At 41.3% G+C, this 15433-nt stretch overlaps 1 protein-coding gene across 1 annotated transcript in view; it reads right to left on the bottom strand.

Annotated features, from left to right (window-relative positions):
* Positions 1 to 15433, bottom strand: part of SLC28A2 (solute carrier family 28 member 2) — a 35129-nt gene that overhangs the window by 864 nt on the left and 18832 nt on the right. Inside the window, exons 4-16 of the mRNA XM_040968447.1 lie at positions 9502 to 9685; positions 8029 to 8170; positions 7287 to 7400; positions 6875 to 6952; positions 6403 to 6483; positions 5896 to 5976; positions 4549 to 4674; positions 4337 to 4467; positions 3777 to 3945; positions 3358 to 3555; positions 2650 to 2731; positions 1323 to 1421; positions 1007 to 1118 (exon numbers count right to left, since the gene is read on the bottom strand). Coding sequence (XP_040824381.1) covers positions 1007 to 1118; positions 1323 to 1421; positions 2650 to 2731; positions 3358 to 3555; positions 3777 to 3945; positions 4337 to 4467; positions 4549 to 4674; positions 5896 to 5976; positions 6403 to 6483; positions 6875 to 6952; positions 7287 to 7400; positions 8029 to 8170; positions 9502 to 9685 — 1597 coding nt within the window. The remainder of the gene's footprint in view (positions 1 to 1006; positions 1119 to 1322; positions 1422 to 2649; positions 2732 to 3357; positions 3556 to 3776; positions 3946 to 4336; positions 4468 to 4548; positions 4675 to 5895; positions 5977 to 6402; positions 6484 to 6874; positions 6953 to 7286; positions 7401 to 8028; positions 8171 to 9501; positions 9686 to 15433) is intronic.

The raw sequence follows: 15433 nt of genomic DNA, 5'->3' as shown, positions 1-15433 counted from the left end.
AACAGTTGTAAAGTTGATGGAAGTCATGATCTCTCCCCTTTATTCCCATTCCTGGAACTATGCCTCTTCCTCTCAGTGAATGAATGGCCCTCCTTAGACTCATTTGCCAGAACTAGAAAAGAGGCAGTCATTTGAAATTCCTTTCTCTTCCTCACTCTCCCTTTCCTCTATCCAATGACCAGCGTTATTGATTTTACTTAGTAAAGTGTGTGTCTGTCTTTACTACCACTTAGTATCATTTATCATCTTGTATCACTAGAACTGTTATAATAGTGTGTTCATTGGTTTCCCTAATATCCAACTGGCTACCAGAATGATCCTTTGGGAAAAAAACTACAGCTGAGCAAAATGATGGCCAGAATTTTGCAGGTCAAACCTGAATTCCTCAATGTTTCATACAGGGTATTTTATGATCTCTCAGAATTCTCCTTGCTCACCTGTGTATCAATACCAATATACACACTCCTGTTGCTTGGACCAAACATTCGTTCTTCAGATCCTTCGTTTGTGTGTCTCCAAACTAGTTGTTTCAGCTTAGTAATATATTTTCTGATTTTCATAGTCTAGAATTGATGACCATGTTTATATTCATAACATATGAACTCATCATACTTTTCTACTATATACTATCAATCTTATCTGCTCAAAGTCATTTTTATGTCTTAAGGATGAAGAGGAGCTCATGATTTTAGCCACATATGGTCATTGCTAAGATTTCACTTATTATGTATCTGTATTCTAATCATGATAGTGTAACTTCTTGTCAGTGAAGCCACTTTTGTCTACTTCTCTGCTGTTACTTCTCTCATCTCAGTACCCCAGATAGAACCTGTCACTTGAGCATAATAGAGCTAATACTGAGATGCACCTAAGCAAAGAACACAGATCTAGGCTGTCACCGATACCCAATTCTCTTCTCATATATTCTCTTTAGCCTCTGCAAAATTACCCTAAATATCATCTTTCACTGATAGAGCAGGGAGCAGAGGCCCTCGGGCTGACTCACTTCTGAAAAAGCTCGTTGCAGCACATGTATGTCTCATAAGTTTTGTTGGTGAAACTTGTGTTTAGGAAGGAGACACAGTCATTTTCAGCTCCCCGGGGTACATAGAGAATTCCTGGAGACAAGAGACAAAGATACAAGGGAAAGAATATGTGTATGTTCCTCAGAGCTCTGTAATCTTTGTTGTTGATTTAAAAGATCAGATTTGGTGATTTCTGTGTATCTGTGAGATAGGTGAATAAATCAATGTTCTGAGAGAGATCCTATGATCGAGAAGGATCAAGTGATTTCTGCCAAGAGACAAAATTGAGGCACTTACCTGCGATACAGGCATTGATAAAGGATACACAGCTCCCTGTGAAGAGGGCCCTGATCACAATCTTAGACATGTCACTCTTTCGTTGGGGCACTATTGATGCTGCAGACAACAAAACCAAAGAATTTTATCACTTTCCCATCTACTAACAGGTGTATCCAGTGATCCCCTCTTTTTATAAGCGTGTAGAGTAAGAAAACATACCAGATGAACAGCATCCTTACCAAGGCTGGTCGGTGTTGCCCTGGCTGTGTATACATTCATTAGTCGTGAAGGATTCCTAAGTTAGGTTTTCCCCAGGTCGAGGGTTTGCACCTGACCCTAACTTCAGTGGTTCTTTCAGCACTTGCTTGATGTGTCTGGATCAAGCAAGGCTCTAGGTTACTCCAGAAAGGTGCAAATACCTGATGACCATCAGTTCAGACTGCATTGCTAATTAGCATTGCTAATCTAGATGCAATGTGTCATAATCAGGCATCAGAATTAAAACCATACAGACATGTATTAAACTGAAAGGAAATCACTTTTCATTTAAATTGTTCAATCAACACACTGAATACAATGATGAATTTAACGACTACTCCAGTGTGATTGACATTCAGGATGGACACACTGATCTGTATTTATTTTAAAACTCCATTTCACTGAAGATCTATTTCTAACTCGTATCTTCCAAACTGTTGAGATTTGCTAGTGATTTGCTGACCCCATTCTCAAGGACAGTTCCACCTCCACATTTGTCCTATAACCACTGCTCACACTCAGTAGTCACTGGTGTGGTCTCAATTACCTGTGTTTGCTTCAAAGACTCACTTCTCCCACACTTGGTCACTTTCAGCTTTTAATCCAACACTTTACACTACTTGCTCTTGCTATCTATCTGCCGTATATATCTGTAAATTTTATTTGTCTTTTGATTCATTGTGAAAATTATGCTTCTGTGAAGACAACTAGTGAGAAATTTCAGAAAGGGCCTTCTACAGAATTTAAAACAAGATGTTTTTACTTGTACATAAACTATGCCTGTAATGCCAAAACAGAAATAATATCATTATAATATTTCCACCCACTTAGGGAAAATTAAAACAAAATTGGCCTTCTGGAATCTCTAATCCAAAGGAGGAAAATCAGCTAAAGTTGAGATTGTAAAGGTTATAAGCATAGCCAGATGGTGTGATTGTCTTGGGTCCATGTTGACTGCAGGCTGAGAGCACCAAGCACAGAGCAGCTTCTATATTTGGTCTCAGCTTGTACTAAAGTACCAGGACTGCTCATTCGGAAGTTGGATCTGACTAGCTTATTGGGGACCTGCGAAAATGAATTAACTTACTCAAGCCTCCCAGGGTAATTCCTATGGAACTAAGGTTGGCAAATCCACAGAGTGAAAATGTGGTAATGATTTCAGCTCTCACCTAGGGGACATAAAAATAAATACATACATACATACATACATAATCCATGTGCACAATTTTATAATCATGACAGAAATTACTGAGTGCTTAGAGCCCCCAATCTTTTCCACATTAACCCGAGATTATGCAAAGGATGCTCAAAAATAATTGCTCCCTGAAGTTACTGTTGAAGCAAATATACAGAAAATATCATGGGCTTCTTTATCCAATACTGTTCTTGTGGACACTTATGAATAAGAAGAAGGCATAAAAATGAAGATGATTAAGAGGGAGGAGTTTGAGAGACAAAAGGGAGAGAACAAGATCAATTTCTAACCATTTCAACTTCTAAATGAAGTGGGGGATCTTAAACCATTAAAAACTATCATCTTCCCTGGACTACCCCAACTGTAAAGACCCACAAATACATTGTAGAGAGAAGTTGGGTCAGAGAGTAAGGCAGAAAGCCACACAGACCTCAGAGTAGCTGAGATCCTGGAGATGAAGCTGCTTTGCAATTGGGGCTGTAACACTGGGAAGGCTTCTGTGGGTCTGACTACAAACTTCTGTGTAGCACCTTCTGACTAACCTTGAATAGCCGTGGCTGAGATCTCATGGTGTTTATAATTTTCTGGATTGTCACTTACAGAAATCCACTGTTTCTGGCCATCAATCCACTCTTCCACTCCAGAGAGACGTCTTTCCTTGTACTCAGACAGTTGCTGATAGGCCACAAACTCATTTGTGAAGAACTTGATTCCCACCAACTCAGCCACTATTGGACTGTCTTTCCACTCTACACCCATCATGTAAACCATGGGCCTTAGAATATAGGAGCAAATGACCTGAGTGACAGAGAGATATCCCAGGGAAAAAAAAGAACAAATAACCAAGATCAGGTTTCAAAGACTTTCTCTGGAGGCCTAGACCCATCTTTCCCCCTCTTTGTCAAATTCATGCTCTTAGTTTAGCTGTGCTCTCTTAGCACAAGCGAGAAGGAAAAGAATAGTTCAAGGATTGTTTAACTACATCCCAGAGGGACAGCTCAAAGAATATAATCTTTTACCTGGAAAGTGAGCCCTTGTATATCCACTAGTTCCCCCAGCCAGGAGAGGGTAGCATTGATGAAGGCCAATACAGACAAAAAGGCAATAAGGTTGGCTGCAACATTAGCAACAAGGGCTATAGCATCTGTGGCTCCATTGCTGGCAGCTTCCAGGACATTGCTCTCCTTCCTGTTGTTATTGAGCATAGACAAATTATATAGGCTCTAGAGGAGTTGCTTGCCCTGGAAGAGAAACCCCACTGTCCCTATAAGTGAAGTATGAGCATACTAGGCCAATGTGAGAGATGATGGGTTCCCTTAGTGATCCTGTTAATAGAATTACTTTGAAGTACTTTCAGACACAATTTCCATAAACCTGTATTGATACTATGGACAGGGGGCACTAGTAGAAGCTATTGGCAAGTAGGTAGATTAAATGAAAGAAAGCAAAATTAACATAATCAGCTGGAGACAGAGAGATGCAAGAGGAAATATAGAATCACAAACTTTTCCATTCAGGGAGATCTGAAGTATCTGCCACCACAGGGCCACACTGGACTCTGCATCTACCTGAGACTCACCCACGTGGCAGTTTGACCCCCTTCTCACTCTTGAACTTGGACTCTTCAACTTCTGGGTAGACCAGCTTTGACAAGGCAAGTGCACCAGGGGCACTCATCACGGAAGCAGAAATCAAGGAGGACGCATCAATCTGTAAGGCCAGACTCAGGCATGAGCATTCATGGGTCCCAACTTGGGCTCACCCAGGAGAGGTAAAACAGGCTCTGCCTACCCCAAAGGAGATGAAGGCTCCCAACACAGTTCCTGAAATGGTAGCAAACCCTGAAGTCATCACGGCATGGATTTCGGAGAGGGTCATGTCTGGAAGGTAGGGCCGAATGAGCAGAGGTGCTTCTGTCTATAAAGAAGAAGACAATCAGATTCCAAGAAGTACAACACCTCACACCAGAGTGCCCATCCCCCACCCACTATCCCCAAGGGTAGGACCCAGAAGACAGAGTCCTTCCAATGTGTAAGCCTTTCAGTGAGACAAAGCCCCACATGGTGAGCCCTAAGCTCAGCTCTTAGGCTCTTCCATTGCTACCTGTCTCCTTCCCTTTGGCTCCTAATTGAATCCCAGCTGGCATTGCTCTCATTTGCTTTCATATATCTCTGTCTCATTTTTATGTTTCAAAATGTTGTAGAAGAGAAATGTCTAAAACTAGCTTAGGGAAAACAGTGCACTTAGTACAGATTAGATGCTTCAAAAGTACTTACTAAATGAATTACAACATGTTACCTAAACTAAGTGCTTATTAAAGAATCAACAATGTGTTTGTGAAAAATGTTATAAAATTATGAAGGCCTGACTATGTACACAATACCTAGAATTGCTGTAAGATTGTTATTTATTATTTAGCAAGTGGCAGCTATTTGCCTAGAACTGTACTAGAAATAAGGGCTGTCAACATAAAGTTCCTATTTTAAGAGCTTATGGTAGAACAGGGAAAATGAAGCTTATAGTGAACAATTTCAGCAAAATGTTGTGGGCTATGGTAAAAGTGTCAAGAAGTTCTCTGAGAACATTTTAGAAGTAGATAACCAGCAAAGAGCCTTGGGAGAGAATTGCCTCACTGCTAACTGCCTGTCAATGTGACAAATCATTGTCCTTGAAGTTGAACTAATCCATCAACAGCATATATGAGCACCTACTTCATTAAAAACAAATGTTCCAAGCAAATATTATAGGGAAGAGCCTCCCTGTTAGCCCGGAGTAAGGTAAGGTATGGCCTCCTTGGAGGCCCTTGAAATCATGGTTTACAGTCACAGTGAGGAACCAAAATATAGATTGCACATGCTTTCGTAATCCCTGAAAAGTTGTAAGATTTAGACCAAGACATTTACCGACCTTTCCATATAAGTTGAATCAATAGCTAAGTGTGTACAGAATAGGTATGAAAGCAATGAACCAAGTCCCCATTGAATCTGAGCTCTTCCTCAGGTGTTGGTTGACCAACAGCTTTCATTTATTTAACTTTCAGAAGGAAAACATACTTTTCTGAACAGTTTTCTGACAGATTCTCAGTTCCCCAGGGGGAGGGGAAAAACAACAGGAACCAGGTGGCCTCTTGGTGCTTACCATACCCACAAAGATGTTTCCTGCTACAGCCAGGGTTTCTGTGGCAGTGGTGCGCATGGTGACTTGCAAAAACCAAGCAATCTAAAATGGTACAGAGACCTATAGTGTTAATGTTTATAGGAATCTTGAAGAATGTTAGCAAAACCCCTCTTCCTCCAGCTTACAGAAAAAGAAACAGAGGTCTAGAGAACATGGCATGACCAGAGAGCAAGTGACCAGAGCCCTGAACAAAACTTGAATTCTAGACTTGAATTCTAGACTAAGGGAATTAAAAGTCAGACTGAAAAAAATTGTCTGAGCCATCTTCTCTGGCCACTCTACTGAGTAGCCTTTCTGGGTCCTCGACTGATTATTTTATTTCAGGCAACCATGGAAGAATTTGCATATCCTATTGGGTCTAACCCTCTACATTCTACATATAAGTATTTTTCCAAGGCAAGGGTTATCTTCATCCTATTGGAAAGTCATAAGGGCCCATCTCCTGAATGGTGCAGGAGAATAACTCACCTTCTGAACTACCCACTGCACGAGGCCCAGGTAGTAGAGAATGGACATCACACATCCAAAGAAAATGATGATTGGCAAAGACTGTAACGAAAATGTGAGCAGCTGATGAGACACTGCACTGTTTGTGCTATATATAGCATAAGTGGACTATGTTAAGCTTTCCACATTCATTGTCTGCACAGACTGGTTTAGGAGTAAATTTAAAATGTATTGCAAATCTATGAACCCATTGGAATTAATCCACAAGATGTTTTCCGAGCCTTTCTGTCTCACCTGTGTTTTACTTAGTTTTTATGTTATAGCAGTTAAAGGACTAAAATGGATACTGCTTCCTTTAGTGTTAGAATGAAGCCCTCTTACTAGTGTTGAATTGGCATATATGCTGGCTCATCTCTTGGACATGAGATTCCATCCCTGTTTCACTCACACATCCCTCCACTGACCATCACTGCTGTCCATAAAGTAAACAGACCTGAAAAGCGAAGACATCATTGACTAGAGCATCCCCAAAGACAAAACTGGAACCCGCAACAGTGTAGGCCAGGAAAATCTATAGGAACAAAAACAAAAATAAAACAGAGAACAATGGCAAATCCAAGAAGGACAAAGGGAAATGGAACATGCCCTATGTATAATCAGGAGCCAGACTGGCACCTGATGTTGGTCTCCCATGGACAGTCTTTGGAAGGCTGTGTCCCTTAACTGAATGGTAGGACTTAGCAGTTCAATTCTCTTCTGGGCTGTGTCCCAGTGTACCTTCTCCTTTCCCAACCAAATGATACCACCACCATTAATAATATAGCCCCTGTCCTCTTATGCATCCCTCAAATCTACTTTCTCTGGCTTTCTAAAAGAGCACAGCCCTCAGATTCAGTATCCCATACCTGGACCTGATCTCCCAGCCACTGAAATGCAGTAAATCCAGGATCCGTTCTTATGACCAAGATTCCAAAGACAAACTGAAGACCCAGGCCCCAAAACACTGTCCTCCAGGACACCTGGGATTAATGAAAAGAAGTATTTCATTGTGAATTCAAAACCTTGCTTGTCCACCACCTGGTTGGAGTTTTAAGCAAAGATACATGCATTCTTGGTGAAACCAACCTAGGATGTTAACAGTAAATCTGGGGTTGGATTGCATAGAGAGCAGGGGTGACAGTATGGACAGACAAGGCAGGAGCTACATATGTTCATGTGGTTTCCAAAAGCCTCTCTAGAAATTAAAGTAAAGTTAAAATATGTTATATACATACATATATGCAAATGGAAGTTTCATAAAAATAATCTTTAATATCACTATGTACAATATAGCTTTATTGAATTCTAGTTTCTTTCTTTCCTTCTTTGTTCTCTTTTGCTCTTTCTTTAATGCTGGCCTAGATTCACAAAATTGGTATCAGAAATCACTAACAGATTGCAACTTATTAAAAATATCTTTCCTAGAGACTCTGGACCATAGACTTTAAATTCCCCTTAGGAACAAATTTATCAACATGATAAATACCAGGAAATGTTAGTAACTTGGTTCTAGGCCTTTGTAATTCATGTTGGACACATGGACTTTGTAAGTACTACTTGGCCCTTGGCTATGTGTTGCTGTGCCCCACCCCAGGATCCCACACTCACTGCACTGTGGTGTTTGGAGCAGGCAAAGAGGATGAGGATGAACATGCAGACTCCCGCAAAGGAGATCAGTTGCTGTGGCCTTTTGGCTGTGTCAAGTGCCAGCCACAGGATAAGACCAATCAAGGCAGCTCCTGCGAACACCCTGAAGATAAAATGCCAAGGCCATGTCACCAACTCAGTGAATGAATAACAACAACAAAAAAAATAATAACTTCATCCCAAGGATAGGTGCAGTAAGTCAATAGTTTACTGTTGATTAGACACAGACATAGCTTGAGAATCATTCAACTGGTAGCTGCCTGACTTCTATCTGTCCCCCTGCAGCTGTTTTGCTGACAGAATGAAAGATTCCAGTTTGAAGACACAAATCACGTGACTTCACTTTCCTTGAATTTACTTATCAGTAAGATCTGATATGAAGATTTAGTCTTAAAGATCATGCTATGGGATGGCCAAAATATTAAAAATGGAAGGAGGAAAAGTAGTCATTGGTCTCCCATGCATTTACACCCACTTTCTAACCACTCATAGTGCTAGAGCAAAACCTTAACCACAAACCAATTACAGGTGACCTTTTTCTGAACCAGACACATCAGTCTGCAACTGGTTCATTATGTCTGAGTGTCAGAGATCTTCAGGTTCAACAGAAAATGATCAGAGGTGAGATCACAGATGAAAATTAAACATGTTGTGCATGTTGCCCTGTGAGACATCATAGGAATAAAAACAGCAAAGAACATCACAAATTAAGCCTGAATTTTTGGTGTTTTCTTTCAGCTCTATTCCATAAAAGTGTCGCATAAGTCAACAGTTCATATTTAGATGACAATCTAAGTGATTTCTCTAAATTAACACTGTTGTAAGCATCTTTAACCCCCATTTTCCCTTGTAATCACTGGCAAAGGAGCAGAAATGAGGAACTTTACAGGATCTGAAAGTTACTTTCTCAGTCCTGGTCTATGGATGTGTGATCAGATGTGCTGTGGCTGATATAGAATCCATTTTAGAAGCCATTTTAGTGTATTCTAAAGGGTGGATTTTCTCCTTAACCTGAAGGAGTTATAACTGACACATTAAGTGTACACTAAGTGTACATTAAGTCTGGAGGATTAGTGGAAAAAAAACCAAAAAAGATCAACGAACTGAGGGAGACACAAAGAACCAGCTTCCTGAAGCCGTAGCCTCCTTGTCCAGAGTGCTCAGATGAAGAGGATTGGGATTTTCCTTCTTTCAGGCACACACTTTTAACTCTGAATCTGAACTCTTTGCCCTTTCATAGTGTTGAAGACTAAGGTTACAAGAATTTGGACTGATGTCCAGCACTCAAAGTCTGTGTTGTTTGTCATCTACACTTTGGTTTTAGAAAGTATAGATATGCGTCTAAGAGATCACTCAGGAAATAGCAAAAGAGGGAAAACCGGGCAGACTGGGGCTTGAGACCCATCATGGGGCCAAGAATATCATGAGTCTTACCATTTTATCCAGCGTCTCAGGCGGGAGTTTTTAAAGAGCCTCGGAGTTCTTGTTAATTTTTTACCCATGAACTTTTTAAGAAAGTGGTGAAGCAGAACCAGGATCACCAAGCAGGTGATGACAAACAAGGCCAGTGCCCTCTGGAAATCCAAAATGCAAGCTGCCAGGAAGTAGGCAGCGTACGCTAAAAAGAGAAAGTCAGGGGAATGATCAGCAGGGCAGAGCTTCCACAAAACCACAAAACCTCCAGTCCTGATTGCCCAGGGCTGAAAGCAAGAAAATCCCTCCCAAGACACCCTTGCTGTCTCCCTAGGCTGTGCTGTTGTGGCCAGGGTGGATGTCCAGCTCTTTTCTTCCTGAGAATTCCCAAGGAAAAGCCAATTTAGTTTGAAGCCTCATGTGTTTGCTTGTTTGATAAATCTCCTTGGTATCAGCATCTACCACAGACTCTTCAATAGTCATTAATCTCTTCTTGAAATATTTTTTAACTATTCATTTTTAGAAAGAATAATTGATAGATAGATAGATAGATAGATAGATAGATAGATAGATAGATAGATAGATAGAGATAGGTTCCATCCATTTGTTTATTCTCCCAAATGCCCAGAATAGTTAAGGCCAGGCTAGGCCAAACATGGGATCCAGGAATTCCATCTGGGTCTCCAACATGAGCAGTAGGAACCCAAGTACTTGTGTTGTCATCTGCTGCTTCCCACGCTCATAAGGAGTAACTTGGTCAGAAATAGAAGCCAGACTCCATCTCAGGCACTCCAGTATGGGAAATGGGCATTCCAAGCAGCAGCTTACCCCACTGCACCACAACTCCCATCCCTCTCTTTAAACCTTGTTTCCAGTCACCTTTTTCCCTTTCCTCTTTCTTTTTAATTTTTTTAAAAACTTTTATTTATTATTATTATCATTTTATGATATAGTTCCATAGGCCCCTGGGATTTCCCTTATCCCCTCCCCAACTCCCTACCCCCCGCGTTCCCCTATATCTTTACTAAAATATAGTTCTTCATACAGAGTCATATGTCCATTATTGTGGGCATGGATAATGACAGAGAATCTATCATCCTATTGTCATATAGTAAACACTTTCATTGGGAGTCTATCTTTAGTCTGGAAATAGAGATGCATACTGCATTGTATCCTCACATCTGGATATGTTAGTCTCCATTACACAGTTATTATACATCCCCTTAAATGAAAATGCCACAATATAAAATCAACAATAGGAAGAAAAACAGAACTTTACAATGCCATGAAGTTAAATAACATGTTACTAGATATGACAGTCTGCATTACATAGCTACTATACATCCCCTTAAATGAAAAGCCACAAAACAAAATCAACATCAGGGAGAAAAAGAAATTAACAATACCATGAAGTTAAATAACATGCTACTGAATGACTAATGTGTTGCTGAAGAAACAAAAAAGAAAATCAAGAACCTTCTTGAAGAAAATGATGTTACTGTATGATCTATGAGTCATGGAGGAATTTAGTCAGAAGGAAGTGTTTTGAAGAGATGAAACTAACAACAACAAAATCAAAATCCATGAGATATAGTTCCTGCTGATTTTTGTTGGTGAAATGTGTCACCTGTAAGCAACAGATGGGTTTTGCTTTTTAATCCAGTCTACTAATCTGTGACATCTGATTGAGCTTAAGCTCTTTACATTCAGGGTTAATATGTGTGGGTGGTACTTTGGTCCTGTCATTTTAGCAATGGGTTGTTTGTTGGTTTAGTCTTCTGTTGTTATTTTATTGAGATGTTCTTCACATTTGCCTTTGGTTTTGGTGGACACTATTCCTCTTCTCTGTCAAGAGAACATCTTTGAGTATCCTTTGTAGGGCAGGTTTGAAAGAGGCAAATTCTTTTTTCTTTACTGTGGAAGAATTTTATTTCATTTTCAAAGACAAAAGAATGCTTTGCTGGATGTCTTATCCTGGGCCGACATTTTTTTTCTTTTAGAATCTGGAATATGTCACTCCATTCTCTTCTGGCATGTAGAGTTTCCTGTGAGAGATCTCCTGTGAGTTTAACTGGCATTCCTTTATATGTCAATTGATTTTTTTCACGTGCACATAAGAATCTTTTCCTTAAGTTCAATTGAAGAGAGCTTGATGATCATGTATCTTGGTGAAGATCACTTTTGATCAACCCTGGTTGGAGTTCTGTGATCCTCCTGGATGTTGTTTCCCAATTCTTTCTCCAGATTAGGGAAATTTTCCCTTATCATTTCATTGAATACACCTTTAATCCAAGTTTGTCTTTCTGCACCTTCTGGGACTCCCATAACTCTTATATTAGGCCTCTTAATCGTGTCTTTCAGTTCTTGAATACCTTTTGGCGTGATCCAGCTCTGCTTTCAGCTATTTGTTTGTTTCCCCCTGATGACAGGAAATATCTTCCAATTCTGAGATTCTTTCTTCTGCTTCCTTCATTCTGTTTTGGAGACTCTCCACCATACTTTTAATATGTTCCACTGTATTCTTCATTTCTAATGTATTAGCTTTTATTTGATTCACTTCCAATGTGACGTATTCCTTAAATTCCTTGAAAACCTGCTTTACATGCTTCTCATTGTTGATAAGAAGCTTTATAACAAATGTTTTCAATTCTGTATCTCCCATTTTCTTGATGTGTCCTGCTGGTGGAGTTCAGATTGCTGTTCTCTGAATGCTGCTGTGGTATCAGTAACTGTATCACCACACCATTGTTTTCGCTGCTTTCCTGTTTCTGTCAGTCTCCAGGTACTCCTCTATTGTTGTTCTGTCCTCTCCTATTTCCTGGAATGTGCCCTCTCTGCTTCATACTGGTTAATGTTTCTCCATTCTGTTTAAATGTGTCCTTACCCTATTCTGCCATCTTGATTCTGTTTCCAGTCATTTTAACCTTTTCTCTTTAGCAAGACCATGGAAGCAAGCCTGCCACTAAGAAGTACAAACCCATTGCTCTCTGACACCCCTCATAATGTTATTTTTATTCTTTTTTTTTTAAGATTTATTTCTCTTTATTACAAAAGCAGGTATACAGAGAGGAGGAGGAGAGACAGAGAGGAAGATCTTCCCTCCAATGATTCACTCCCCAAGTGAACACAAATGGCCGGTGCTGTGCCGCTCCGAAGCTGGGAACCAGGAACTTCCTCTGGGTCTCCCACACAGGTGCAGGGTTCCAAAGCTTTGGGCAGTCCTCGGCTGCTTTCCCAGGCCACAAGCAGGGAGCTGGATGGGAAGCAGGGCTGCCAGGATTGGAACCGGTGCCCATATGGGATCCTGGCATGTTCAAAATGAGGATTTTAGCTGCTAGGCCACGCCACCGGGCCCTTTATTTTTGTTCTTATCATCCTGGCTGTCTCTAACATTGACACCAAAGCTCCATATATATTTGGGAATGTATTTTTGAATAAAAATGTGCTGTCTTTTAAAAATGGTTTATATCATTCATATTGTTAATAAACCAACAAAAAGGTAATCAGTAATATAGGCTTCTTTCATAAAGACATAAGAAATTATGTCCAGCATCAAGACACTAAAAAAGAGAAAAAGAGATAAACCTATATTCTCAGAAATATCTTAAATATCAAGTAATACAGTTTTGATAGTTTACTCTCATATTTTGCTTGTTCCAACAGGCACAACTCAATTAATTATGATTCACCAACACATACTGATACATAAATAATTCTTTAGATAAATGTGTTAGTAAAAGTGCTTTCCACATGGTCATCATCTTAACACAAGGTACATTCCTTTTTTTTTTATGTAAAATTTTTTACATCTAGAATTTTCCAAGCAACATTTTGGGGCTATAGTTGGCTGAACAGAAGCTGCAATTGAAGAAAGCAAAAGTGCAAATGAAGGAGTCCACTGAACATGTCAGAAATAGCCTGACATTAGCACAAAAGAGGAGTGGAGAGCCGGGAAGGAGAGAGGTGGAGAGAGAAAGAAGAGCTGCCAGCATTCTTGGGAACTGTAACATGCAGCACCTAGCTACAGTGAGGGTGGGCAGCAAGGCAGGGAGACACTGTGTGGGAGTGACGTCAGCCCACAGTGTGCATGAGCCACAGATGGTGAGCAGGCAGTAGCCACAGTGAGGGCCTACAGACCAGGCAAAAGGACTAAGGAGAGTAGGGCCAGAGGCATGAGGCACCTGCAGGTTTATCCAGGAGACCTAACATAGCATTCCCAACAGAGCTGCAGGACACCTGAACCCCAAGAATGTAAGACAATTACCAGAAGAATGCTAGCCAACTTTACATCATCTTGTCCAGAGCAGGAACGAATTTTGTGTGTTTGAGGCTCCTTACACAAAATTCCCAGCAGCTAGGCAAGGGCACCCCGAGGCTTTGCAGGAGTGGAGGAAGGGAGGTGGGGGTTGTGCTCTCTCCCCTGAGCCCAGCTGCCACTAATGCAGAAACACTTTGCAAGAGACCTTGGGTCAAGTCTCAGGACATGCTGAGAACCATCCAGCTTTTACAAAGATGGAGGAATTCCCCTCCAGAACCTGCAACTCAGCCCAGTTCCCAGAGCAGCAGGCAGCCTGGTGGAAACACTTGGCCAGTCTAGCTCAAAGCCCAACCTGGGGGTACCCACGTCTGTTTAGCCAGGGCCTCCCCACTCTGTTTGCAGAGCCCTGACCCAGCTGCCCCATGCTGCTTCCTTGATCTAGCCCGCGGTTGATCAGAGACTTGGCACAGCAAATGCTGATGGTCACTGTGAAAAAACCCCTCATTGGGAAGGGGCGTGTGCTTAGTGGCCCTGGCTGATGGAATGAATCTCGGGCTTTAGCCCACATCTCAGGAACAAAGAGGTCTATGGGAAACAAACCCTTGGGAATCACATTGAGGTGCAGCATGTGAAGTAGTGGCGTTCAATACCTGCGTCATTATGAGTGCCAGATTGAGTCCCAAGTGCTCCATTACCAATTTCCCTGAATGTATCAGGAAGAGCAGCAGAAGACTACCCAAGAACTTGAGTCCCTGCCAACTGTGTGAGAGATCAGGATGGAGTTTTAGGCTCATGGTTTTGACTTGGCCCAGCCCCAGAATTTCAATCATTTAGGGGAATGAACAGCAAATAACTCAGATCACAGCAAGAAACCCAGACCATAGTAAACAACCCAAGTTACAGTAACCAGTCTGGACCACAGTAACCAACCCAGACCTCACTAACCACCTCAGGTTACAGAACCAACCAGTATCACAGTAACCATCCCAAGACATAGCAACCAACTCAGAGACCTATCAATGGGATAAATTCTTAACATAAAGTTGGTTCAAGGAAACCAAGACTCCCCACATCCCTGCTCCCTCCACTGACTCCATATTCCTGCCAGTGCAGACACCAGAGAGCAGCAGTGATGACTCAAGTGACCAAACTCCTGTCTCCATGTGGGAGACCAAGACAGAGTTCCCAGTTCTCAGCTTCTGCCTGGTCCAGCCCTAACTATTCTGTATATTTGGGTGTAAACCAACAGACAGGAGCATTCTGTATGGGAGTGAACCACTGGAACAGGGGGATCTTCCCTCTTCCCACCTGTCTTTCTGCCTCCCAAGTAATAACTTTTAATAAAGCAAAATCTAGAAGTAGGCATTTGGCACAGCAGTTAAATTACCACATAGAACTCTGGCATCCCATATCCACAAGCCTGATATGAGTCCTGCCTCCTCCATTTCTTATCCAGCTTCCTGCTAAGGTGTATACTGTGGAAGGCAGCAGAAGATGGTCAAGTACCTGGGTCCTTGCCCTCATATGGGAGACCTGGACAGAATTCCAGGCTCCTGGCTTTGACACTGGCCTAATCATGGTCATTGCAGGCATCTGGAAAGTGAACCAGCACACAAGAACTCTCTCTTTTTCAGATAAACATAAATTTTGAAAAAATAATCATTTTCTTTCTATGTTAAAGCAGCAAGGCTTTCT

This window comes from Ochotona curzoniae, unplaced genomic scaffold, assembly GCF_017591425.1.
Source record: "Ochotona curzoniae isolate NIBS_2020 unplaced genomic scaffold, NIBS_Ocur_1.0 scaffold_4701, whole genome shotgun sequence".
NCBI lineage: Eukaryota > Metazoa > Chordata > Mammalia > Lagomorpha > Ochotonidae > Ochotona > Ochotona curzoniae.
This window is presented reverse-complemented; position numbering and strand designations above follow the sequence as displayed.